At 45.8% G+C, this 27,447-nt stretch overlaps 1 protein-coding gene and 1 long non-coding RNA gene across 14 annotated transcripts; one reads left to right on the top strand and one right to left on the bottom strand.

Moving 5' to 3' along the window:
• Positions 1 to 1,080: 1,080 nt before the first annotated feature.
• Positions 1,081 to 27,424, bottom strand: LOC100514924 (uncharacterized). Of its 7 annotated transcripts, none has more exons than XR_014825764.1 (6): positions 27,054 to 27,424; positions 26,741 to 26,826; positions 24,690 to 24,833; positions 22,117 to 22,209; positions 7,217 to 7,396; positions 1,081 to 1,435 (listed from the first exon to the last, which is right to left on the bottom strand). It is a non-coding gene; the product is annotated as an uncharacterized LOC100514924 (long non-coding RNA). The 7 variants fall into 7 exon arrangements; XR_002338897.2 differs by having other exon boundaries at positions 7,217 to 7,325; XR_014825765.1 differs by lacking the exon at positions 7,217 to 7,396.
• On the top strand, positions 6,681 to 15,397 carry SYCE1 (synaptonemal complex central element protein 1). Of its 7 annotated transcripts, none has more exons than XR_014825760.1 (14): positions 6,681 to 6,783; positions 7,385 to 7,537; positions 10,363 to 10,425; positions 11,054 to 11,113; positions 11,454 to 11,528; positions 12,167 to 12,214; positions 12,446 to 12,500; positions 13,062 to 13,282; positions 13,531 to 13,594; positions 14,327 to 14,393; positions 14,479 to 14,602; positions 14,675 to 14,785; positions 14,918 to 15,005; positions 15,251 to 15,397. XR_014825760.1 is itself a non-coding variant. In XM_084993320.1 (14 exons), the coding sequence occupies exons 1-14, from the start codon at positions 6,714 to 6,716 to the stop codon at positions 15,326 to 15,328; spliced, it is 1,146 nt and encodes a 381-aa protein (XP_084849446.1). In that variant the 5' UTR covers positions 6,681 to 6,713; the 3' UTR covers positions 15,329 to 15,397. The 7 variants fall into 7 exon arrangements, 6 of the variants coding, with proteins under 6 accessions (XP_084849446.1, XP_020929631.1, XP_084849445.1 ...); XM_084993320.1 differs by having other exon boundaries at positions 13,193 to 13,282; XM_021073972.2 differs by lacking the exon at positions 7,385 to 7,537 and having other exon boundaries at positions 13,193 to 13,282.
• Positions 27,425 to 27,447: the final 23 nt, after the last annotated feature.

Raw genomic sequence — 27,447 nt, 5'->3', positions numbered from 1 at the left:
GGCCAGGGTTGGACCTCCCAATGCAGATCTGACCACAGCCACAGCAGTGACAAGACAGACTCCTAAGAAACACAGTCATGAGGGATCTCCCTGAGAGCTTTCTTGGTATCAAAGAACCCTGCTTCATCGGACCTGATTTCTGTCAGGCCTCCATTCCCTCCAGCTCCTGGAGAAAAAAACAAGCAATCTGATCTCACTGAATCTGTCAAGATTTCGTACCACTGTGACTCCCAACCGCATCAAATGCTGAAGGACACCTGTGTCCCCTGCTTGACATGAGGCATCATTGAGCAGAGAGACCCAGGTGCCCAGAAAATACCCCAAACCACTGGGTTCTTGCTGGGGTTTCCACCAAACACATCATCAACCCCAACTCTGAGCTTGGCTATGGAGCAATGGAGCTGCACGAGGGTCCAGAATATACTCTGGCGCCATCTTGTGGACTCTGCTCTAACAGCAACTCCCAGGCTCAGCTGACCCCCGGGGCTTCATTGGCCTTGGGCAATATGCTGGTTGGATTTCCTTCCTCTGCCTTTTTCTATACGTGGAAGTGCCCTACAAAGTGGGCTTTTCCCTCAAAACCTTTCAGAGCACTGAGGCCAAGCTACCTCACGCCAGGCAGTTCAAAGACTCAGGTCCCCACCCATCACGTCATGACAGCCTTCATCAACTTTTCATGTGTCCATACACTTATGTATTTATGAATGTAGGTGTGTACACATGTAAATGTTGATTTATTTTCTTATCTTTCCTACTTTTATTCATTCATACGTCTTTCTTCTTTTCGTTCATTATTCTTTCTCTTTCATTCCTTCTTTCTGCTTTTCTTCCTCTTTTTCTTACTTTATTAAACCTGCCTGAAGCATATGTGACTTATTAGCCCATCGACGGATTTCAAGCCTCAGATCATTCTAAACACACCGCAGGGACAAAGACAGATCCTTTACCCAGGGGCCCAGGAGGGATCTCTGGGAGAGTTTTCTTTATATCAAACTATTGGACTTGATTCACCAGATCTGGCTTTTCATCAGGTCTTCATACTGTAAGGCGAATGCAGAGAAAAAGTGAAAAAGCCAGGTGTTCCAACAAAGAGAAGGAAATTTATTAGAGGGAAAGGAGAGGGTGACTGACCCTGAGAAGAGCCAGCCCCCCCCACTTCTGCTGGGGCCTTCTTATACCCTGTGGATGGGAAATTGATTCCCTGAAGCTGGGGGAGAAGGTTAGTTGACCTTTCACCTGCAGCTGGACTCTGGTGGTCTCGGAATCTTGACAAAGCCAGAGGTGTGTGGTGTCCCATAGGGGGGTGGTCTCGCAGTCTTGGGAAAGCCAGAGGTGTGTGGTGTCCCACGGTAGGGGGGTCTCGTCATCTTGGGAAAGCCAGAGGTGTGTGGTGTCCCATGGGAGGGCAGTCTCGTAGTCTTGGCAAAGCCAGCACCTGTGGTGAAAACAGGATGTCGCTTGAGCAAGGTGGTCGGTCCCACGGGTCAGCAGAAAGAGCCATTGTAACAGTGACCCCCGTGTAGCCCCTAACACATACCAGGTTTATTCAGGAGACCTCTGGAGAGAAAAAGCCCAGGGAGGAGCACAGCTTCTCCCCAGAAGATCACCGTTTCACCACCTTCCATTCACCAGGTGTAGGCACTTTATCCAGATCCCAAACCCCAGTCAGGCGGGGGGTTCAAAATTACCTGCTCAACAGCTGATACCACTCAACAGCAAATAAGACAACAATCCAATTGAAAAATGGGCAAAAGATATAAATAGAAATGTATCCAAACAAGACATACACATGGCCAACTAGCCCATGAAAAAATGTTCACCATCCTTCATTGTTAGAGAAATGCAAATCCAAACTACTATGGGGGACCCCTCACACCAGTCAGAATGGCCATCATTAGTAAGTCTACAAATAACAAATGCTGGAGAGGGTGTGGAGAAAGGGTACCCTCCCTACACTGCCGGTGGGAATGTAAATGGGTACAACCACCATGGAAAACAGTATACAGGCACCTCAGAAAACTAAATATAGAAGGACATTTTGACCCAGCAAACCCAGCATTGGGCATATAGCCAGACAAAACATTCCTGGAAAAAGACACATGCACCCCTGTATTCCTTGCAGCACTAGTTACAATAGCCAAGAAATGGAAACAACCAAATGTCCACTGAGAGATGAATGGATTAAGAAGAGGTGGTACATGTACACAATGGAATACTACTCAGCCATAAAAAAAGAACACAATCATGCCATGTGCAGCAGCAACATGGATAGAAAAGGAACATTCATCCTTAGTGAAATAAGTCAGAAAGAGAAAAACAAATACCATATGATATCACTTATATCTGAAATCTAACAAATGGTAAAAATAAACCTTTTCATAGAAAAGAAACCCATGGAATTGAAGAACAGACTTGTCAAAGGGGAGGGGGAGGGAGTGGGGATGACTGGGAGTTGGGGGTTCATAGATGCCAACTATGGCATCTGGAGTGGGTAAGCAATGAGATCCTGCTGCATAGCACAGGCAGTGCTATCTAGTCACCTGTGATGGAACATGATGGAGGATAAATGGACAAAAAGGATGTGTGGATAGAGATGTCAGCCTGGGTCACTTGGCTATAGGGTAGACTGAGCACTGAAAGTCAACTACAATGGGAAAGGAATCATTTAAAAAAAAAAAATCACAATTACCAGCTGAGGGCTCACTAGAGACGGTATCTGGGTCCAGACTCCTGCCTCTCAAGAAAAAACAGGCCATCTGACCCCATCGAAACTGTCAAGCTTTCTCACTGCTGTGACACACGACCAGGCTGCAAATCCACATCAAATGCTGAAGGAAACACCCCTGTGTCCTTGCCTGACCTGAGGCATCTTGGGCCAGAGAGTCACAGGTGCCTGGAAAACAATCCCGAATTTCTGGGTGCTGCTGAGGCTTCCGACAAATGCATCATCAGCCACATCTCTGAGCCTGGACCCTGCCGCCTTGGAGCTGCACATGGGTCCGCAGGAAGGTACTCTGACGCCGTCTTGTGGACATCGGCCCTAACAGCAGCTCTCGTGCCTGCCTTCCTCCTGTCTGCTCAGCTCTCCTGGGGGCTGCACTGGAGTTGGGCAAGCCTGCGGCTTTCCCTTGAGACTTCCTCTCCCTCTGAACGCCATGAAGTGCCCTAGGAAGTGGGGGATTTCTCTCTCAAAATCTCTCGGGGCACTCAGCCCAACTTACCCAAGGCTATTGTGTCCACTCTGCTGTAACCCTAACCCCACCCACTGTGCTGTGGGAGCCTTTTTTCTTCCTTCACATAATAATTACCTGGAGTGATTATCTCTGGCGTATGAATTTATTAATTTCTTACATCTTCATTGATTTATTCTCTGATTTATTTTTCTGGACCCACTTGTGGCATGCAGATATTGTCTGGCCAGGAACTGAATCCACCCCAGGGCTGTTACTACCCCAGGCTCGTACACACAACCCTCTGCCACCACAAGCATCATGTCGGAAGAGCCTTTTTCATGCCTTTCTCTGTCAATTCACTTAGCTACTATGTAGGGATATCTATATGTATGCACTGACTTCATCAATTTATCGCCTTCTTCAAAATATTTACTTTTCTTGATTCATTTACTTGGGTGCCACCTGCAACATCAGGGAGTTGCCCAGTCAGGGTTTGATCTCCCTATGCAACTCTCACCATAGCCACAGACTCTTAAGGAAGCCAGCCACGAGGGAACTCTCTGAGAGCTTTCTTGGTATCAATCAACCCTGCTTAATTCATCAGACCTGGGTTCGGTCAGGCCTCCTTCCCTGGAGCGGTCACTGTAAAGGGAGACTCGTGTGGCAAGGCAAGAAAGACATTTCACTAGGTCTCATGAGCAGAAAATGCACAGGGATTAGCACAACCACCCACCACAATGCCACCGAAGTCCACCATCCATTCATCAGCACCAGCCTCTATCCAGAGAGCTAAACCCTTGGCAGTCAGGGGCTTGAAAATGGACAGTTCATGATTCAAAACAGAGGCTGTGTGGGTTCTGGCTCCTGGCCTGGAGGAACACAAGGCGCTCTGAAACCCAGTGGATCACTCAAGCATTATAAACACACTGCCACCTGGCCAGGCAGCAAATGCACACACATTAAATGCTAAAAGGACAGCTGTGTGCTCTGCCTGACGTGAGGCAACTTAGAGCAGAGAGTCCCAGATAACCTGGAAAACAACCCCAGATCTCTGGGTGCTGGCTGGGGTTTCCCACAAACACATCATCAACCCCAACGCTGAGCCCCAACATGCAGCCTTGGAGCTTGCCCTTGGGTCTGGAAAGTACCCTGGCACCGTCTTGTGGTCATCTGCACTAACAGCAACTCTCAGGTGTTCGTCCTCCCTCTGGCTGAGCAGCCCCCGGGGGCAGCTTTGGCCTTGGGCAACACACTGGTTGGATTGCCTTCCTCTGCTTTCTTGAAATATCAAGAAGGGCCCTACCAAGTGGGCTATTTCTCTCTCAAAGGCTTTCAGAGCCCTGAGGCCACCCTACCCGATGCCACAGCTTTTAAACACTCAGCTCCCGACCCATCATGTGCTGACAGCCTTCTTCAATTTTTCATATATTCACGCAGGTGTGTGTTTTTGAATATATTTGTTTACATATGTAATTATTGACTTATTTTCTTACCTTTCCAACTATTATTCATTAGCTCATAGGTCTTTCTTCCTTTGTTCTACCTTTCTTACATTTTTTTCTTTCACTGGAGTGACTTACCCTACTGTATGGAGCCCAGTGGCTCCCAAATGTCGATTCCTTGCTCCAACCGCCAAGAGCTGGGGCAGCCAGGGCCACTTTAGGGAATTTTGAAAGGAAGATGCTCAGGACAAGTGGTCCTGGCAGCTGCTAGGAACTCACCAGAAAACTCCCCAACTGGGGCCAGCTGGTCACAAACAGCAAGGCTCCTGGCTGGCTCACCAAAACCTGTTGCCGAACCCAAGTTTGCTCTGCTCACTGTACTGCTCAGGCCAATGAATTCTAAGAAGAGTTGTTGGGGCGACGCATAGCTACTTTAATTAGAAAGCTAGCAGATGGAGAAGACGGCAGGCTAGTGTCTTGAGACTTGCCTCAGTCTTAATTCAGGCTCTTTTAATACTGAGAAAGGGGAGGGGCAGGGGCCAATGGTCAGCCACTGTCACTTGCTGGGGGGACAGGCTCACTACAATGCTGACCAATGGCTGAAGAGGACCACTAAATGTCGCTCACTAATGGTTGCTCACTTACACTCTGACCCCAGCCCCTTTATCCCTGACTCTAACCTCTAAGGCCAGGCAGTCTGTACAACAGGATGGGTTAGGGTTTTAAGGGTCACTTGAACCTTTGCTCTACCCTTATCTTGCACAGGTCAGTTCACCATCAAAGAAGTAGCCCCAGTAACATGGAGATTATGGCCCACTTTGCCAGTTTGGATTGGTAGTCCATGACTTGAACAACCGTCAAGGGTGGCAATGGTCATGGGCTCAGCTACTAATTCCTACTCCTTTCCCTGACCTTGATACTGACCCTAAAAATGAAAGGTGACTCTCGTCTGACATTGACTCTTGACCCTTTCCCTGACCCTCGTCTCCTACTCAGACTCTTACTTTGATGCTGAGACCAGCTCAGTGAGTGGAGGTGAAGGACGGGTGCTGCAAAGCTTAAGAAATGTTCATCGGAAACAAAGAAAGACACAGAGACAGGGTACAGTTAAAGATGGGACCAGGGGACTCAAGACGTCATGGGTCAAGAGCCCTGAATGCCGACGCCTCATCGTCTTTATTATGCTCTCAGGAAGGTAAACAATGTGAGAAAATAGACACCCCAAGGCCCTCGGCCTCCAGTCACCTTGAATTTGAACTCCGACCTTTACTCTAAAGGGCATCAATGAGGCTGGTGTTAGCTATCTAGGCATAACATCTTGAGGAACAATCAGTGTTTTCTCAAGCAGTTTTCTGACTTGAGCTGACCCGGTTTTCCAAAGTCAACACCTTGTCCTCTCAGTTAATGCCTAACTTGCTGAGCCAGGTCCCTCTAGCCCCTTATGGTTTCCTTGGGGTTTAGAAAACACATCCGGAAGATTTCTCCCCACACCTTGAGCCTTAATCCTAATGCTTACTCTGTGACTTTTCGTAACCTTATCCCTATCGAGGACGCTTAAGTCAGCTCTAGGGCAGGGCTTTGCACAGGTAGCACTCAAAACTGCTCCTCACACCTGGTTGTTCCTGCCACCTGGAATCCTGAGCAACAGGTGAGGAAAACGTGACGCTGGAGGTCTTGGAACAGGATTTGCGCACGACGAGGCCAACACACCGCCCTGCTGTAAAGCACCCAGGACGCGTCTGAGGGAAAACCGGAAATTCCTCTTCCGGGTGCAGAGACAGGAATGAACTGAGACCCCCACGCCAAGCACTGGCACTGTCCCCGAAGCGCGGGCGGGGTCCCCTGGGACGCGCCCTCAGGAGACCGCCACACGCCCGCAGGCCCCTGGCTCCTCCATCGACCAAGCGCAAACCCAAGCGCACGCGACCCTCGCCTGCTCTGCGCAGAGTCAGGGCCAGACGCTCAAGCATGCGCACTGGCGCGAGCCCACGGTCTCCCCGCGGCCCCCGCTCGAGGAAACGGGCATTGCGCAGACGCACAGAGGACGCCCCGCCCCCGGCGCGGCGCCAGACGCCGGGAGCCAGCGACCTGAGAGGAGATGGCGGGGCGGCCGGGGCCTTCGAGCGAGGAGTCCGCGGGAGCCCTGGGCCGCGCTGGCGAGGCAGGAGGTAGCTGGGCCCGGTGGCGGCCTCTGACCCGGCCTCCGGAGGGAGCCAGGCTGCCAGGGGCCGGGCGGGGAGCGCGTGCGGGCGCCTCTTCCTCAGGGCGGGGTCGGTCGTGAGGAAAAACGACTGTCGCCCCGCTGGAAGGGTCTGGGCGGCGCTACCCGGAGCGCTCCGGGGGACTCACCCGCAGGCCTCGCCTGACCTTCGCGCACTTCCCGTTGGCCTGGTCTGTCCACCCCGTTTGCTCAAGTAGCTCAGAGGAGGCAGGGGACACGGTTTCGATCTGGTCCCGGGGCCCCCACACCCGTGGGCCCGCGTCGGTCCCGTCACTCGTCCCACAGCCCGCACACATCTGCCTTCCCAGCTGCCCCGTAGTGGTTCTCCTCGGGGGAGTTTTTCCCCGGACGAGGGTCCGGACGGCTCCACACGGCATTACCTTTTCTTTCGTCTTGACACTGATCCTCCGCGTGTTGGCTCCCACCTCACCAGGAAGCGGGTGGGGGAGCACGGCAGCTCCTTCAGTTAAAAAGTTCTGCAGGGACAGCCTGGGGTAGAGGAGAGATGAACAGTGTTCCTTAGACGTTTTCGCCCCGGTGTTTCACAGAACCGGAGGGACCTGTACAAGGAACACCCATCCCTCAGCTTGTTTACTCTCTGCTCTCCTTGGCTCACCCACCTCCCTCCTTAAGATTCAATCATGAACATGTCTTGGTGACACTTTCAGACCTGCCGTTACCAGTGCAGCTTTGGTACATTGGTAAGGGCTCCATAACGTTTTTATAAAATAAAGGTCTAAGTAATTAAAGAAACAGCACAGAAAGCTTGATTGGAGCACAGTGTGGCACCTGGTGACAACTCTCAGCTAAGGACAAAGAAAAACAGGGCAGATGCATATAGTTCCCTTTTCTTAAGCACCTACCGTGGCCACCACTGTACTAAAGAAACCTCTTAGTATTGCTCTTCCAAATTTCTCAAATAAGACAACATATTTAGATGAATGTTTAATCAGTTTCACCAGTGTCTTATAACTGGTGAAATACCATATCCCATGTGGCTTAGAAACTTAGGAATTTTACAACTTCACTCTTTCCTGGAGGATCACACAAAACATATAGATGCATGGACTACGTAGTCACTGGAGCCTAGATGGCGGTAGGAAAACATGGGGAGGGAACAGCTAAATCCCGAGGTATTTCTACTGGGAAATACCTGTAGAGTGGATTTCTGAAATGAGGAAGAAATGGAATTAAAATTAAGGTAACTATGTCAACTTTTAAATTATTAGATGTATTTACACCGATACAGCATGATTTTCAAAAAGGATATTTTTATGAGAGAAAAGCAAGAAAAATTATAATTATAGCACTATGTAGGTTGCACAGAAAGATGTCTGGAGGCTGCTTTCCTAATTGATGGCTCCAAGGAAGGGACTTGGATTTTGAGGGCAATGCAGAGGTAAAGGAACATTTTTAACCTTAATATTTGTATTTTCTACTAAGAATATGTAATTAATACTAGTGGAAATTTAAAATGTAAAAGTAGGGGACATTTTTAAAATGCCATTTGAGGATTGTATGTTAATATCTATCACTGTTGTTCTCTCAGTTTTAATTGTTATACTGAGGTTATTACTATATAGGAGAGTGTCCCTGTACTTTAGAACTTCACAACAGAATATTCGGGGTAATGAAGCATTGTATCTGCAACTCATTCTCAAGGTTCAGAAAGAGTAGCAAATGGAAGATTTGGGATGAAGGGCATAAAGGAGCTGTATGTCCTATTCTTAAACTTTATTATGGAAAAATTTAGGCATATGCAAGAATGCACAGGCACATGAAAAGATGCTGAACATTGCTAATATAGAAAGAGAAAACTACAATGAGGTATCACCTCACACTAGTAAGAATGTCTATCATAGTCTACAAATAAATGCTGGAGAGGGTGTGGAAAAAAGGAACCCTTCTACACTGTTGGTGGGAATATAAATTGGTGCAGTCACTATGGAGAACAGTAGAGAGGTTCCTTAAAAAACTATAAATATGGTTACCATATGATCCAACAGTCCCACTCCTAGGCATGTATCTGGAAAAAAATAAAACTAATTTGAAATGGTATATGCACCCCAGGGTCACAGCAGTACTTTTTACAGTAGCCAAGACATGGAAGCAACCTAAATGTCCATGGACAGATAACTGGATAAAGAAGAGGTGGTGCATATATATACATGACTGAATAATACTCAGCCATAAAAAGAATGAAATAATGGCATTTCCAGCAAAATGGATGGACCTAGAGGTAATCATACTAAATGAAGTAAATCAGACAAAGACAAATATCACCTATGTGTGGAATCTAAAACGATGATACAAATGAACTTATTTACAAACCAGAAATAGACTCACAGACATAGAAAACAAACTTACGGTTACCAAAAGGGAGAGGGGGAATGGAGGGATACATTAGGACTGAGATTAACTGATACACACTACTAAATATAAAACCTAAACAACAAGGACCTGATGTATGGCACAAGGAACTATATGCAATATCTTGTAATCTGTAATGGAAAATAATCTGAAAAAGAATATATATATTCTTCTATAGTGTATTTGATTGAATCAAGATGCAAATATGATCCATTTATCGAGATTGGGTGATAGGTGTCTTTAATCTCTTTTTGTATGTAAGGGTCTTCCTTTCTCCCTCCCCCATAACCCAAAAATGTATTTAAGTTAAACTGGGTTGTTTTTCCTGTGAAGCTCCCCAGTGTGGATGTTGCTAATTGCATCCACAGGAGCCATTTAAAATGATCCTCTGTCCTTGTGTTTCCTTCAAATTGTTATTTAGATAGAGAGGCTTAACTTGTTTTAGTGTCATTTTTGACAAGAATCCTATGTTGTATTTTTACATCAAATAGCTCATAATGTCTATCTTTATTTTGATGTTAATAATAATTGCCTAGATCTACCAGTTCATTAGGGAGTTAAAAATAAATGCCTATTTGAGTATAAGCAAGTCAGTACAAAATGGTTTTCTAGGAGGCTCCAGAGTAATGATTGTATGTAGGAAAGCGTTTTGTATTCATATACATTTAAATGAGACATCTTATTAAATTTCCTCACTATTCCTTGTGAGGTATTTTGGTCTTTTTGTGGGGATTTGTTTTGTTTTGTTTTGGTGATATTCTCTTGAACTTTATAGACGATTATGCCATCTGCTGTTTACAGTGACTTCTGACTCCTTGTTTCCAGTTTTTAATATTTTAATACCTTTTTTTCTTTCATTATTACATCCTGCGCTTTGACCAAGCCTTGAACAGTATCTGTAGTAAGCATGCACTCCTTCCCTTGCCCTGAGTTTTAGTAAGGGGAAATCTGTGGTGTCATTTCATCCTTAAGGAAAAGCTGACCATGACCCGATTCATCCCTTGTGCAGTGTCCACTTAAGGTCAAGGAGCAGAAGCACCACTTTGGCTGGAAACCTGCCCTCAACCCACCTCAGTTCCAGCCCAAGGTTGTCAGATCTTCCCTCAGGCTTCTCACACCTATATGATTCTTAAATGTTTGGTTTTTGTCTCCACAGGGCAGGCCAAGTCCTCACAAAAAATAGAAGACTTGATGGAAATGGTGAAGAAGTTGCAGAAAGGTCACGTCTCCTCTGTAACTAAGGCTCAGCCTGAGGTTTGGGTTCAGGCAGAAGTAGAATCAATTCTAAGCCCCCAAATTCACAAACTTGGGAAATGAAGTCATTTGCTTTCTCTTACTTTTAAACCTTAATTTTCTGAGTTAAAAATATGACCCATGATTCAAAGTTAAAGTGTAATGCAATAAAATGCAAAACATTGTCCTAACACTCCCCTTACTCACCATCCATTTGGCTCCCACTGCGATTTGCTGAAAACAGTTTTTCACCTTTACCTCCCTTCCCTCCACCTCACATCTGCTCCTCTGTGCTTCCTTACCAGACACCTCCCAGCCATGTTCCTACCTCAAGGCAGGCCTTTGCACTGTCTCACACCCACCCAGCGAACTTCAAGGCCTACCCCACCCTACTTGATTTGGGGCTCTCAAGAGGTCTTCCCATATCTGAAGAAGCGTGTCCTGCTCCTTTACTTTTTAATCCATTACCTATTTCTCTTGACCGCAGTTACCACAATCTGACTTTGTCTCTCTCTGTTCCTGTCTCCCCTACCCAAGATGTAAGCCCTTGGAGGGGCATCCACCTCCCTCTGTCTGTCCTGTCATAGTCACTCAACCTCCTTTTCTCCCTGCAGCGGGAAGCCTAGAGCCCAAGGTTGAGGTCCTGATTAACCGGATTAATGAGGTTCAGCAAGGTGAGCTCAGGACCTTGCCTTGTCAACCAGGATAAGTTATGTGATTTGCAGGACTCAGTGTAAAGTGAAAATGCGGTGCCCCTAGTTCAAAATATACAAAGTGTTTTGAAAGAGCAGAGCATTAAATGAGGCATGGGTTGGTCCATCTAAATACTAACTGCTATAGTCATGTTTATTAACCTGGCCCTGCTGCCACCTGAACCTAACAGGAAGGGCTTAGGCTCCTGGAAGCCCCATTTCCTGCTCTGTAAAGCCTGAGCCCCTTTAGGTTTACTTGAAGACAAATGTGAAATATTTGCAAGGAAAAGACACTTAAATAATGTTTTACTCTTTGGCACAGCAAAAAAGAAAGCCAGTGAAGAGCTGGGAGAGGCCCGGACTGTCTGGGAGACCCTGCAAAAGGAACTTGACTCATGTAAGCTTGTCACCGGTCACCCAGAGGTCCACACAATGTCATGCAGCTTTGAACACAGTATTCCAGATGTCTGCATTCTTGGCTGTGACCAAGGGCTCCTGCCCTTCAACCTCAGATCCTCCTAATCCCTGCTCCTCCCACTGTGTTGGTGGGAAGGTTCCTGAAAAACTCTGTAAGCATGCCTCTACCTCAGGGCCTTGGCTAGACAGTCCCCCAGATACCACCACTTCCTGTTGCCTCACATCATCCTCAGCTCTCAGCTCAAGTATGCTCAGAGAGGCCTTCCCCAGTTACCTAAAAACAGCACCCTGTCCCTGCCTGGGCATGTGCCACTTACTGCTTGATGTTATTTCTTCACAGTCCTTGTCCCACTTCATGTGATGTGTTTCTTATTTTTTCTCTCCCTTTCATGTAAACACACTGGCATCCCACAAAGTCATCACAGACACCCTTTATCACCTTCAGGACTCTAGTGCTTATAGCGAGTGTCAGCACAAGAGAGGAGAGGGTCACCTTGGGGGTCCACATTTGGGGTCAGGGGTAAGCCTGTATGAAACTGCCCATGTGACCGTGCGCAGGCCTGGTCCCCAGGGGTGCAGTGAATGGTCCCTGATGCCTGAACATGTTACTTTTTCCAGTGAGTGGAGAGAAAGTACGCCTGAAAGAGATCTTGAGCAAAAAGCAAGGTAATTATAGCTGTTCTGTCTTCATGTTTTTGCCTTTTCCAACCTGTATAAGCCTACTCTCTATAGTGATAGAAGCCTTTTGAAACCTGAATCACCTTGCACCCCTCCTGTGGATTCCACCACAGTAAATGACAGTCCCATACGGTGTCCACATGACCTGGCCCTTTTACCTCTGCCCAAACCTCATGCCTTGATGAGCTCTCATGGCCCCCTCACTTCCTCTCTCTGCAGAGACCCTGAGGATCCTCCGGCTCCACTGCCAGGAGAAGGAAAGTGAGGCACAGAGGTAAGAGCCTCTACCTGGGCCCTGCTCCAAGCTACCCCTTCATTCTGGTAGAGAAAGTAAGTGAAATCAGTTTTAGACCCACAGCTCTCATCTTCTCCCTCTGTAAAATGGAGAGGCCAAATAAGGGTCTTTCCATCTTGGCTGCAACAGCGGGCAGTAGTGTTAAGAATACCCTCTCACTCACCCACCTGGAATAAGCACTCATTTGCTAGAATGTTAAATTCCTTCAGCTGGTTTTTATTCTGTACCTTTGATACTTTCCACAGCAGCTGTTTGTTCTCTTATCTGTCCCTTCATTTAAGGCATCAAGCCAGCCATCTCTTCATCCATTATCCTTCCATCCACCCAACGATTTGTGCATTGATCTCTACCTCCTCAATGCTTATTTTGCTCATCTTGTGACCAGAAGCCCCAAGCCCCTAGCATACCAAGATTGAAACTGTTAGAGAAATTCACATGAGGTTAACCTGTGTGATTGTGCATTTGACCAGACCCACACTGATCTCTCTAATCTTCACAATGACATTTCCTGGGGGCATGTGCTCATGTCCCCCTACAAAGTTACAGAGATGGACCTCAATCTAGAAGGCTAGAACAGACCTCAAGAGAAGGATGCAGAAGCCCTACCCCAACCCCTGAATGTAGGGAGACATTCAGAGAACATGATGAAGGGCTGCGCTGACTCTTGCCAGGAAGCAAACCATGCTGCAGGAATGCAAGGAGCGAATTTCTGCCCTGAATTCCCAGATCGAGGAAGAAAAGAACAAACAGAGGAAGCTGAGGTAAAGCCCATCACCTGAAGCCTGATGGGCTGGGCTGGGTTGTCAGTGGGAGTTATACCAGCAATGGAGGTTAGAAGAGTAGCTGGCCGAGCTGAAGCTTGGAGGGTCAAAGTGGAGAAGGTGTTCCCAGCAGCATGAAGAGCATGGGTGAGCTCCCCCTGGTCTGTGCATGAAGGCCCTAGCTGTGCAAGGTTGGGGAGGGGTGTCTCTCAGCCCACGGCCCCTCATCCTATGTGCTTGATCTCCAGGTTGGATTTTGAAGAACAGCTGGAGGATCTGATGGGCCAGCATAAGGACCTCTGGGAATTCCATGTGAGTCACTCAGCCACTCCTTCAACCTTCCGCATCTCCCCCGGCAGCACCAGGCCCCAAACCAATGGAATTCTCCAGGCCTCCTTCCTCTCTACTTCCACACCTAGTTCCGTACAAACCCTGGCAGCTGTGCAGCACCCTCATTGCCACCTGCTGCTGACCTCTTCACCAGACCTGCCCACCCATCCCTGATGCTCTCCAAGTATCCTTAAGTGGTCATGAGGAACCCCGATGAACCAAGGAGGGCTCACCCAAAAATGAGATCCATATATGTATTTGGGGCCATCACAGACACAGGGCAGGCATCTGGGGATCCCAAACAAGAAAATAGGCAGAGAAAATGACTGTCCAGATGGAAGAGCTCAGTGAGGTCACATGATGGTAAGAGGAGGAGCTGCATTACTGGGTGGTAACTTACTCTCAAAAGAAAAACCTTGATTTGTACTGTTTGCAGGATCTCCTATAGTAAATACTCATTCTAGGGCCGATTTCAAACCTTGTTTAATTCCTGAATACTCATGACCTCATGAGCCTCTCCAGCATAGCACAGCACCCTAGGTATCTGGAGTGAAAGCTCTAGGCAGAGGGAATGGCCAGTGCAAAGGCCCTGAAGCTGGACTGTGCCTGGCATACATGGAGGGCCAAAGTAGTAGGAAGTAAGGAAGACCAGATCTTGGTCAGCTTCACTGCAGCACATGGGAGATGTGGACAGGCCATCTTTCTACCCCTCAGAAGCCAGAGCAACTGGCCCTGGAAATTGATGCCCTGGACAGCAACAAGGAACAGTTGCTCAAGGAAGGTGAGGCCTGGAGAAGGGATGCCCAGATCAACTCTGCGCTGCCCTGCCCTGCCCTACCCTGCCCATCTGTTCCTTCCTGCTACAGAGAAGTTGGTGGAGGCAAAGCTGGAGGATGTGAAGCATCGTCTGTGTTCCCAGTTTGGAGCCAAGGGCTGCTCAACCATCACTGAGGGGCTCTTCCTCCGCAGCCAGGAGGCAGCAGCTGTGGTGTAAGGCAGAGATGGAGAGGGTGGGATGGGGTAGAGAAAGGGAGCTGCCAGCACTGATGGCCCCATCTTCAGGCATCTGTTTGAAGAGGAGAACAGGAAGGCCCAGGAGCTCCTGGGGGCTGCTGCCCAGCGCCAGGAGCAGCTACAACAAAAGTGCCAGCAGCTACAGCAGAAGAAGCAGAGGTGGGCACAGGGCCCCTCCTTGCAATCCTCACTGGGAAGGTAGCTGAGGGAGTCTCCTCCCTCTCAGACTCTGTCTCTTGGTCTCTTCACAATCCTACCCTTCTCCTTCCCCAATCTCCTACCCTACCTCAGGCTGAAAGAAGAGCTGGAAAAGCTTGGGGTGCAGGTCCCTGCTCAAAGCCAGAGAAAGCAAGAGGAAGGAGCTAGCCCAGGAGAAGCTGTGAGCCCTGGAATCGGGTGCAAGGAGCAGAGACAGCTCATGAAAGGAGCTGGGGGTGGGAAGGCAAGGAGGGGGTCTGCAGAATCCTTAGAAGATGGTCTTCAGGGAAAGGCATTCTTACAGGGACACAGTCAAGACAAAGGTGCAGAGGCTGGCAGTGGTGGGGTGAGGTGGGGCAGATCCCAGGGAGGGTGTAAGCAAAGGAATGTGAGGGGATTTCAACCTCAGACCTTGACCTCCCACAGGCTAATCCTAAGACCCTTGGAGTCAGTGAGGAGAAAGACCCAGAGCTGCCCATCAAGCAGGGCCTAATGTCTTCCTAGGCAAGAAGGACCCACCATACACTGGCGCTTATACCCTGGGCTTCAGGAAATAAAGGCACCACTTCAGTACAACTGCCTCAGCTGAGTCTGTGCTAGGTGGGGGATTGTCTGTCCCAAGACCTCTGGGCCACATTCTGCCTCTTGGCCTCAGCCAGAGTCCCACAGCAAGCACTCAATAAATGCTTCCCTAAGCTTACAGTCTCTGGGTCTGCTCATCTCTAGGACTTGACATGATCAAGGACCCCCAGGCACAGGGATGCAGGACTGAGACCTTCTCACAATAGGCCCAGGGGTTATGTAAACCAGAACCTCAGCCTGTCAGTTCCATGCCCACAGTCCCCATTGATTAGCTGAGAAAAAGAAATGTAACTGGATCCTAAATGTAGTTTGTACCTTCATGGGCACAAACTCTATACCTGAGACACTGTTACAAAAGCAGAGTATGTCAGAAATCCTCAGTGTCCTGGGAGTCAATCACCTTGGACTATTGTGTGCTTATCAAATCCACTGGAATCCATCAATCCAAGCAGGGGCAATGATGGGAGTCAAAGTCTGTGCTTTTGGGTTAACAGACAGTGGATTCAGTTACAAAGAAATTCCTTCTCTTAAAAGGCTCCCCCATTCAGGTAGAACAGTGACATAGCAGGACAGACAGAAACTTCAACAGCCCTCATTTCTGTGTGTGTGTCCATTTCTTTACCTGATCATGGAACTACAGCTGGTATTTATAACGACCTTCACCTTCTTCCAACATACTTTCTGTATCTACTTTGCCTTTATCAAACAACTCTGGTGGTTGTGCTTCTTACTTGGTGGGGTAACCCTAACTTTTCTTCCTGAAGGCTGTTACTTACTGGTTTGAGTTACTGAAATTTTTCGTTGGCACTGATTGTAGGGCATGGTGATAGTTAAAGAAGCCTTAGGGTGTCTCCTGTAGTGCAGACATACTTTCCTTACCTCCACCCTGGGGAAAAAGTCCAATCATGCCAGCCTGCATGGTAAATCCCTTCTTTATTGATTCACAGGCATGAGAAGCCCAAAGTGTCTGGGCAGCAATTTTAATTTCCAGGTCAGTGGAATCATTATTGTATCTCACAGTGGGAGCAATTCTCCCTGTGGGACTAAGACTCTAGGCCAGTGAAATATACAGTTGTGGGAACAGGAAACAAAGCTTCCCAGCCGATCACTGGGGACAATTGCTACCATTCCCATTTCCACCCCATGATTTCTGGGCCTTCGAATGCTGGCTACAGGAGACAGCACTCTCTCTCAGACACTGATTCAGACACATACAACCTTCCGGAAGCCCTGAATTTTACTGCCACCTAGCTAGCACTTTAACTGAGTCTTCAAAGACCATTCCACCATTCTACCAAGCTTGCTGCTTCAGGATAGTGGAAGCATGGTAGGACGAGTGATCTCCATCAGAGCCTGGGCCCACTGCAGCACTCTTGTTGTCAAGGGAGCTCTCTCATCAGAAACAACACTGTGTGGAAGACCATGACAGTGGATAGGAATTACTAAGTCTACAGATGGCAGTTTTAGCTAAGACAGTGCAGGGAAGGCAAATCCACATCCAGATTTATCCCTAACCTCATCCCCTCTGGAGCTGCAGTCATTACTGATATGAACCAAGGCATACAGTTCACTTCTCAGAATACATAATGCTAGACTCTCAAAAAAGGTCTTCAGTAGCACTTTCATCTTTCTGATAGGTTCCCAATAGCCAGTTAACTGAAAGACACAGTGGTCTCCTCAGACAAGTGTTCAAGTTCCACTCCAGCAAATGGACCACCAGATGGGTTTCTGACTTATCCAAGGCTGTAATCTCTCTTAATTCAAGGTCCCTTGTGAAGTCATATGCTATAACTTACGAAGTCCATATGGTAGAAACAAAATGATACACCAAGAACACCAAGCTTGTTTTGTAGAGGACCAGGGCAACTATATTTGGAAACATATCAGGCACACTGAGGGACTGATGAGACTAAAAATCCACCTCCTGTTTGTTACATATGGGACCCAACAAATTTGCACTTTACCTCCTGTCTCCTTGCTTGGCTGCCTTGCATTAAAGCCTCTTTTTCTCTACAACAGAACACTGCCTCATATTGGGTCTGTTCTACTGTGTAGCATGGAATGACACCATGTTCTATCTCCACGTACTCCAAGGCCATTCTCACAGGCAGTATGGACTACCAAAAAGATAAGAATTTCCACTAACAAATGAAATTCACATTTGGAGATAATAAAATTAATACCATATCCCATAAGGATAAACCCAGAAAACCTCAACTTGTTAGTGATATATGCTGGAGGAAAACCAACATCAAATAACAAAAGCCAGTCAAATGAGCGGTACACCACATTGCTGAATTTTGGTTTCCTTACTATCACCCTGGATGTTTTCATTGGTTTGCAAACCATTCTCAAATGTTCCAAGGGAGCCGCTGCTTAAACCAACATGGAGAATGCGGGCCCACAAACCATCACTTTTGACTAATTCAAGCTTTACAACCCAAAGACCCCACAGGCTTGCTTGTTATCATTCAAACCAACAACTGAGGCAAAGGGACCATTTAAAGAGGAATACCAGAGCTCTATCAGCCACAGATATTTTAATTGTCAAACAACCTGACACTCTGTTAACAGCATACACTGAAATCAGGCCATATTATTTAAACCTATTTGCAAGAGAACCTCACTCATCACCCATCTGGGAAAAACCCTGGAGAGGTAAAAACTCAGATTTGGCCACCTTTAATGGAGACTTTAATTGTGTCAGTTGGGTTCTGGCACTTTGCTTCATGATGACAGTATCACAGATACAAACATCACCTGCTTAACTTAAAAGATCTTTGCAAGTTGAGCTACCAGCATAATGTTGCCTTCAAATTCAACAAATTGTTCAGCATTGTTGTAATGCCAAAGAGTCACAAAATGCTGGGGTCCAGCCCCATCAGCCAGGAGAGGACGAACGGGAGGAGGGGCTACTAACTGTGCGGAAAGAATTGGAGCCAACTCCCTCAGCAAATGCTGCAGATGACCCGTTTATTGAAAGGAGAGCATCAGCTTTTATACATTTTACTCTTGCACATGATTATACAAAACAACAATATGTGCTAATTTATTATTCAAAGCACAAAACAACATGTGCTAATTGATTATTCAAAACTCTTCTTTTAGATTTTAAATGAAGAGTACATAGAAAATACGTGCAAACTGTACTTTTATTCTTAGAAAAATGATTAGCAGGCAGAATAATAGGTATCTAATTTTTGCTTCATGATTTGGCGTAAGGTGATAGACATTCTTGCCTCAAGCTACCTATTGTGCTCTTATAGCAGGCATGAGCAGCCATTAATGGGGAGTGGGGTATTCACACGTGGCTTGCTTTTGAGGTCAGGCTGACCTCAGACCATTAGCAGGTCGTGGGAACATAAACTGTCTTACATAAACCTTGTCTATAATTATATAAATCTCTATTAATTATCAAATCTATATGTCAAAGAATCCTGCCAATTATAAAAATAATAATTTCCACCTGCTGGGTCCCAACAGGTAGCGTTTTTTTGTGGCAAAATATCTCCCCTTATAGTAGCCACAATTGTTGGGCCATGGGCAACACCCAAACCACCTCCTAATCTGTTTCCATGGGAACGGACCAAAGTCCACAAATCCCCAGGCTTACGTGGCAGTTCTGCATAACAGGAAAGTTCTTTACACAATGCTCAACTGTTTTCAACCTATTTTGCAAGGGCTAGGTCTGTAAGTAGGTAATGGCCCATACTTGGGTGGAGGCTCAGGAATTTGAGAAGGTTCCCATTTTATGAGCCAAGAATGACTTACAACACACATTAACGTCAGACAGCAAAAAAGTGCAAGAATAGAAGAGGAAATCATTTTTCAGGAATTTTTACTAGACAGGATCAGCTGGGAGATTCTTCGAAACTGCTTTGCAGCTTCAGCTTCTTCAGCATCTGCTGTAGCTTTGCTTACAGTTAGGCCTCACACAAGATCATTCTTCTTAGCTACTTTGTGGCTCCCAGCAACAAAACCAAGACTCACACCAAGTGGTGTCCACTTGAGGACACTCCAATCTCACATTAGACGATATTGCTCCACCCAGGAACTCAACGCTGGAAATGACATCATCCTCTGAGCTAGAGACAACGCTGACCTGGACACTAAAACCTCTGCTCCCGGGATGCCCAAGGCTTCACTCTCCTAAAGGGCTCGTAAACTAGACACAGGACATTTACTGCTTTTCCTCCTTTGACATTAGGGATTCTATTGTGTTTCTTGAGCTTCCAATCTGCTTATCCCATAATCCAAGTAAAAGAAAAAGAGAGTTTTGGTATATATATATAGCCAGTCTCTGCCATTCATGATTTTCCCCCAGTGTGAGTTCTCTGGTGTTTTCTGAGGTGTGATTTCTGACCAAAGGTTTTTCCACATTTGTTACATTCATAGGGTTTCTCTCCTGTATGAGTTCTCTCGTGTATGGCGAGGGCTGACTTTTGGTAGAAAGTTTTCATACACTCCATTTATCCAAAGGGTTTCTCTCCTGGGTGTATTCTCCAATGTCTATTGAGGGTTGACTTCTCACAAAAGGTTTTCTGACATTCGTCATTGAGTGCTGGCCAGCGGCCAAAAGGGCTCTTCCCCAGTGTGGATTATCTCATAAATAGTAAGGCCTGATTTAAGGGAAAAGGATCTGTCACTCATCACATGCACAGTATGAGTTCTCTGATGTTTTATAAGGACTGTTTTGCTAATGAAGGTTTTCTCCAATTCACTACATTTATAGGGTTTCTCTCTTGTGTGTATTTTCCAGATTTTAATGAGAGTAGACTTTTTGCAGAAAGTTTTACCATATAAATCACATTCAAAAGTTTTCCTCTCCTAACTGAATTCTCTGAAGCTGAGTGAGGTGTAATGTCTTTCTAAAATTATTCCCAATTTGATTATAATTACGGTGTTGCTCCTGCAAATCAGCTGTGTGAGGATTCAATTGTGTTCATTTCTCACAAAAGGTATTCCCCCATTTGGTTTTTGGGTTTGTTGTTGTTGGTTTGGGTTTTTTTTCCCTTAAGTTTTTTCTTTGGAATTCTTTTCTTTTTAATGAGGAAATATTTGGTCAAAATATTCACTTACTCTCTAGATGTAGCTTTCAGCTGAGAGCTTGTTATCTATCATTTGTTTTCCATTTATTTTCTCTACTGTTTTTCTTACAATTGTGGGTAACTTGTGCTAGACCTCTGTTGATCACTCAGCTTTGAAGATGGCATGATTTTCCTCAATCAGCTGCTTAAAGGATATGGGAGAGGGCTACTGACTATTACCTAAACAAGAATACCGCTTAGGGACAAGGACTTTACACCTATGTTTGTTTAGTTTTTACTTCTCCCTGGGGAACAGCTATAGGCACCTGTGGGTTTTTCAAAGGCTTAATCACTTCACACTAAGCAAGGGAGCATTCTGCAAATTCCAAACTTAATACTACATCCTTGGCTTCTCAAAATCCTAACAGATTCAGGAAACTCTAGTTATCACTTTGTGTAATAACTCCCTGCAGGTCTGAAGGGTTTAGGTTCTGCAACCCAGTCTACGCCCATCATCTTTGAAAAACTGTTTTCCGGTTTCTTCAGCAATCAACTAACTGGGCCTTTTCATCTCAATTCATGGTATGAGTGACTTGATAGTTCACTGCTTCTAAAGATGTTAACTTTACTGTACTCTACAAGTGCAGCTTCCCCCAGGTATACAGAAACTGGAGTCCCAGGTATGTTTCTTTCTTTCCCTCTTCCCTTCTTTCTTTCTTTTTTTTGAACCATGATCTTCACAAGAGAAAGTAAAACTGCTAATTTCAAATTCCACTCCCAAAGTATGAGCTCCTCCACCCTGAAACTCTTGGTTTCACTGGCCTTGGAGCCATAATCTTTATTCTCCCATGTCACAGACCACCACTGTCCATGGCAAACAATCTGCTAGGTCTTTCTCAGCCTCATGATTTCTAATGCCAAGATTCTCACCCAAGGACTGAAATTCGACCCCCTCTCTCATGTTCTTAATGGGTCCCTAGGCGCTTTTAACTTAATGATTTCCTAGTCTGCATCTCCACTAGTGATATCCACCCTCTACTCCAGATTTTAAATGCCCCTGTATGTTACAATCATCTCAGACTTGAACTCTACCAATGTAAACTTAACAACCTCCCATAAATGTGCCTTCTGAGCACCCTCTGAAAACACTACACTCTATTTTTCTCTCTTTCTGGTTCAACATTTTTGTGGCTTGGATTTCACTGTTAAACATGTATATTTCATTTTTCTCTTTCAATAAAATAAAAACTGTATAAAAAGGACACTTCTTAGATTACTGCTACTATCCACACATCTATAAAAATTACCAGTGCCTAAAACTTCCCAATTAACATGTTAAAAGAATACATGAATGCATGACCAAATGCCCAAAAGAAAATAATCTGTGAGAATGGAGAAAAAGGAAGCCTACTGAGAATCCAGAGAAAGTGACTAACCAAGAAAAAATTCCAAGAGGAGGCAGGTAGGCCTTGGATTTTTGTAAAGTCTGAGAAAATATTCAAGAATTAACAGACAGGGGGACGTTTACATGTGACAGCCATATTTAGAGACTGACTAATGCATAAGTATGATATATGCAGAATAACTGTCCTAAAGTCTGAACTTGCGGAAACCACCGGTGACAGCGGTTCAGCACAGCCAACATCTGCTGTGTTCTCCTCTGTCCAGCATGCACTGACTGACCTGGGAAACTCTGGTTTGGGGGTTCTTTTACAGTCCATGGCTCTGCTCCTTGTTCCAACTTGACGATCACCTCAGGTTTGGTAAAGCAAAGTCCTGTTGATGAGAAATAATGTAAGAATTTTTTTGTCAAGCTGGAGTTCCCATCGTGGCACAGTGGGAAAGAATCCAACTAGGAACTATGAGGTTGTGGGTTCGACCCCTGGCCTTGCTCAGTGGGTTAAGGATCTGGCATTGACGCGAGCAGTGGTGTAGGTTGCAGACGTGGCTCGGATCTGGTGTTGCTGTGGCTCTGACGTAGGCCAACAGCTACAGCTTCGATTAGACCCCTAGCCTGGAAACCTCCATGTGCTGCAGGTGTGGCCCTCAAAAGACAAAAATAAGAATTTTGTCAAGCTGCTTAAGTATCATGGCCTTTGAAGTACGCCAACAGCACAGCTTCGAGAGTTGCTAACATGAACCTCTGATTACAGGGGGGAAATGACATTCTTCTTAGCCCACAATTTTAAACATAGGTAGCATTTCACTTCACAAGCAAATGTACATTTACCAGTGAAGAAAAAAGTGCCTGCACCTGGCAGTTACTAGGGTAGTTTTACTCAACTGGTGACACCAGGCTACTGGAGATATCCAGCATCACATCCCCATATAGGGCCCTTGGAGCATCATCCAGGTCCCACCACTCCTCCCAAGTGAAGTTCACAGCCACATCCTCAAATGACACCAACTCCTGTCTGTAATGGCACATTTCTTCTCAACTCAAGGCATCAGCCTGTCTCAGAAGAGTAAGAAATCTGGGAATTATTCTTTCCTGTGTGTTTTATCTTAAAGCAGGATACACTATTTTTTGTCCTCCATATTGTGGGATAAGGAGAAATCACAATAGAAATATCCCACATCTGTGTTAATTCATTATTTCCTAAAAGTACTATTATAGTTTCCCTTACAAGAAATCTGGAACTATCCTTGTTGCTAGGGTTAAAAGGGTGGATAGCATTCTGCTCCTCAAAGAAGCATACAATCTGGTATGGAGACATAAGTATAAACATTTTACCTAGAATAACAACTAACAGAATACTGTTCTAATGAAAAAAATGCATCATAAAGTCTCCTTAGGTCAATAAACTAACAGAATACTGTTCTAATGAAAAAATACATTCAATCTATAGCACTGAATTTGGCTGGACAGAAATATAACCTACCTCATGTTTATTCTTGCTTAATTTTCAACATGAACTTTTATTTATTTATTTATTTATTTTTGTTGTTGTTGTTGTTGCTATTTCTTGGGCCGCTCCCACGGCATATGGAGGTTCCCAGGCTAGGGGTTGAATCGGAGCTGTAGCCACCGGCCCACGCCAGAGCCACAGCAACGCAGGATCCGAGCCGCGTCTGCAACCTACACCACAGCTCACGGCAACGCCGGATCGTTAACCCACTGAGCAAGGGCAGGGACCGAACCCGCAACCTCATGGTTCCTAGTCGGATTCGTTAACCACTGCGCCACGACGGGAACTCCCCAACATGAACTTTTAAATCAGCTTGTGGGGTAGGTCCCAGCTGCGGCACAGATCCCATGTTGCTGTGGTTGTGGTGTAGCCTGGCAGATATAGCTCTGATTTGACCCCTAGACTGCGAACCTCAATACGCCACAGGTACGGCCCTACAATGCAAAAAATAAATAAATAAATAAAGATACAACCTTAAAGTATCCTCTAAAACACAAGCCAAAAAATAAGCTTATAGGTCACCCCAATACAGGTAGTGTAGGTTGGTATACATTCCACCCTCCAAAAGTATTTCCCTACAGTAGATAAGCTGCTCACATTTTACTAACATTTTGTTTTAAATAGGCATCTCCTATGGAAATGTAGCATGACACTGCTACTAACTATAAGTGTAAATACTTCATACCACAAACTATAAATATAAGTTATGTATCATCATTCCTGTAGTACCTACAAATCCGTAACAGTGGGGAAAAAAGATGGTATTTAATAATACAATAAAAATATCGTTATCAAAAAAACGTATAACCTTGAATAGCCTGCCAAACAATCTGCATATATGGACTAGTTGAGAGAAATGTACAGAAAGGTATTTAAAGGACCTGCAGTTGATTCAACCCTCCAGACAGTCCAAGTTTTATCCAGGCATCCGGTAGGGCATTCTAAAATCTGTCTGGGTCCACACTATTTAACGAACCCCAGAATAATCTTATGAAGCAAGTTCTGATGCAGCACTGCAGAATTCATGAAGTGTTTACTTCCAGGCTGGCAATGAAACACTGTCTACTCCATCATCTATGTGACCAATAAAGAAACTGTTTCAGATTTCTGTGCCTGCAACTACTTGTGTTCCAAAAAGAAGTAGCATGCTTTCTTCTAAGAGTCTATTCTGATCAGGGAACAGCTGCATCTGTGTTTATGCCATGACACTTAACTTGATTCATGTTACCTGCCTTCATTTTATTTACATATATTTCCCTGAGGCTGAACTTCCATTTCAGTTTAAGGTCCCTCATCAAGTTCATATAGCAAAATATAAAACAAGTTGAGGGAAAAAACCCAACTCACCAGAGATGTATTCATTTCCCGCTGCTCCTAGAAATACATAAAGGATCCTGGAAATAGAGCTGGGAGAGAAGGAGACTGGTACAGCATCATGAAAGACCTGGGTGACTTGCTCCTAGATTCTGCTGTCCAGACCTCTGACATTAGCTAGAAAAGACAAAAGGAAGGGGAGGGAGGGAAAGAAAGCTTTCTGAGAGATAACAATATTGTACACCTTGAGAAGGAACACCCGAGGGTCTAGGAATTTGTAGAATGAAGATAATTAGTCCTCAACAAAAGCATGTTTCCTACTGATTTATCAAGAGTTAATGGTAAAAATCAATTAAAATTTCTAAAGATGTTTACTTAACTAATGGTTGTTTATTTAAACAACAGTTGCTTCTCTGTATTTACTGCCCCATGAAGTTACCTGCAACAATGATGTGGCTTTTGCTTCTTAACATGCTAAAAGGATGTATGTTGCAAACAAAGGATGAAAAGTACTTTTCCACTAGAGCTTGGCTTCTGGGAACACTGTCACCTTGTAAAGAAACCTGGAGCTAGCCAGTTAGGGACACATGGTTTATAGCCAACAGCCAGCACAAACCAAGGAAAAAGTAAATGAAGTCACCTTAAACCAAAGAGCCTCAGTCAGGACACCAGATGACTACAGCCCCATTTGTGATCCAGACAACACTAGCATAGGAACCGACCAACTAAACCTGGACCAAAATACTGAACCATAGAACTTTCAGCAAATATGTTAATAATTTTTTCATTTTTTTAAGCCAGTAAACTTGGGTTGGTTCATTACAGAGCAAATACTAAATGACACATCTACACTCCAAAACTCAATGTTTTTTGACAAAATTACATAAGGAAGAAAGGCTTACATGTTGAAAACAATCAACAGAACTTTACAACCACATGTAGAACTTTTGAAAAGCAGAACAAATGTCACCTAGATGGACCTCAGTGAAGCTGCTAGAACTAAGAGATCATGCATATTGCACAAACCAATTGTGTGCAGATCATGAGTCTTAATGACTCATGATCTTAATGAGTCTTAATGAGTCTTAATGAGGACATGTGCTGTGTTTTATTTACATTTTAAAAAATCAGTTTGTAACCAAAAAGTAAAGTGTGATTCCCTCTAATTTTCCTATTTTAAACAGTGGAAAATAGGCTTCTTTTATTGTGCTGTAAAATTTATAATTATTAAAACAGATTTCTGATGTTAAGTGAGAAACCTGTATTATTAGCCCCTGCAGCTCACACCGTCCACAGACACAATTAGGGAAAATAGGATAGGCATGTTTAAGGCAAGGTCTTCTAAAAACTGTTTGTTCTAACTTCACTGCATTTCTCAAAAACGATGTCAAAAATAAATGTGTGTTTTAGCTTAATGATGGCAGAGTGGATAATATTATCTTAAAGTCAGGATACCTGATATATACAAAAAATCATGTGAGCCTGGCGAATCACTCCGGTCCTCAAATCCTTTCTCTTTAACTTACCCTCACTCCACCCCCAATCTTTATTATAAGGCAGAAATACCCTGACAACCCTTCCTGAACTACCAAGAAGAAGCAGCAGGAAGAGGAAGCAACAACATACCTCTAGATATCAAATTTAATGATACAATAGGTTTTGAGAGAGTTCAGATAACAGAAACAATGAGAGGAGAACGAAGGAATGGGAATATTTAAGGAGCACTCTCAGCTGTGCCAGGTTACCCTGGCGCCCACCCACCCCCAGACCGCACCCTGAGATCCCCTCCAATAGGTTACATTTCCTAAGGCCTTTGCCCACCCCTCTCAGCCCGGCTGAGGTCTCTTCCTGGAAGCTGGGCCAAGCCCTCCAATACCACCCAATCTTTCACAACTTCTGGAGGTAGTAGCATCACCCAGATCTCGTTCACTATGGACAGAAGCATCAGTCACTGCCTCGCTTCGTAAAGCTAGGATCGTCTCCTTTCTTTGACTCTTCTGGGTCTGCCCTGAAGCACTAGTGAGAGCGTTCAGGTCACAGCGGTTGTCTTTCAGGTAGGACTGTTCATGCTTCACAATAGCTACCTTGTTCCAAAGACACGGGTCGGCCATCCAGAGCCCAACGACCCCTCCCGGCATCCACGGTCTCCGGAAACTAGGTCTGGTATAAACTGTAAACAAAACCAGGAGTGCTCAGCAGGCTACGCAGCGCCTGAGGGGCCCTGACACCTCGCCTGCGGAAGAGGCTCCAAGAGACCCCACAAGTACAACTGCCACATGGTAAGACTCCGTTTGCCTGCCCCTCACAACGACTTCTCCGGGAACAGTGGGCATCTCGCTAGTCCTTAAAGCGCTCGCATCACAAATGAACAAACTCAGGGTCAGAGGTTAAACATACCGTAGGGAAGCTTCCTCCCGCGCCGGCTCGGGTGGTCTTCAGACCCACCCTGGCCCCGCTGTCACCCTGGACTGCACTCCCACGTCGCGAAGCCTCAGGAGGCGGGCGCCGGGCCGTCAGCAGCTGACCTTTTTCTGACTGAACACCTCAGGCGGAGCTGCAGCCGGCCCTTCCCAGCCCCGGACCCGCCTAGGCCGCGGCTCCCACCTGCGCGTCAGGTCCACTGCTCACCCACCGATCTCTCACTCCACGGGCTGGAGCAGCGCCCTGCGTCCCCGCGATGGGCGCCCTTCCATCTGCTCACCCACCCTCGCGGGACACCTGATCCACCCCCGGGGCAGCGGCAGGGGCGTAGCGGGGCCCGGAAGTCCCGGACGGGGTGGGCGGAGCCGCA

This window comes from Sus scrofa, chromosome 14, assembly GCF_054392235.1.
Source record: "Sus scrofa isolate SSC_HxYL_T2T_F1_AM1 chromosome 14, Sscrofa_HxYL_maternal_Yorkshire_Landrace_v2.0, whole genome shotgun sequence".
Classification (NCBI taxonomy): Eukaryota; Metazoa; Chordata; class Mammalia; order Artiodactyla; family Suidae; genus Sus; species Sus scrofa.
The sequence above is the reverse complement of the archived record's forward strand: the minus strand, read 5'-3'. Positions and strand labels throughout refer to the sequence as shown.

What these genes read in the sequence shown, in the direction of transcription:
- SYCE1 (XM_084993319.1), top strand. Translation starts at nt 6,714, where the DNA reads ATGGCGGGGCGGCCGGGGCCTTCGAGCGAGGAGTCCGCGGGAGCCCTG. An exon ending in GGTGAAGAAGTTGCAGAAAG is followed by an intron (nt 10,426 to 11,053) that starts GTCACGTCTCCT and finishes TTCTCCCTGCAG; the next exon opens with CGGGAAGCCTAGAGCCCAAG. An exon ending in AGGACCTCTGGGAATTCCAT is followed by an intron (nt 13,595 to 14,326) that starts GTGAGTCACTCA and finishes TCTACCCCTCAG; the next exon opens with AAGCCAGAGCAACTGGCCCT.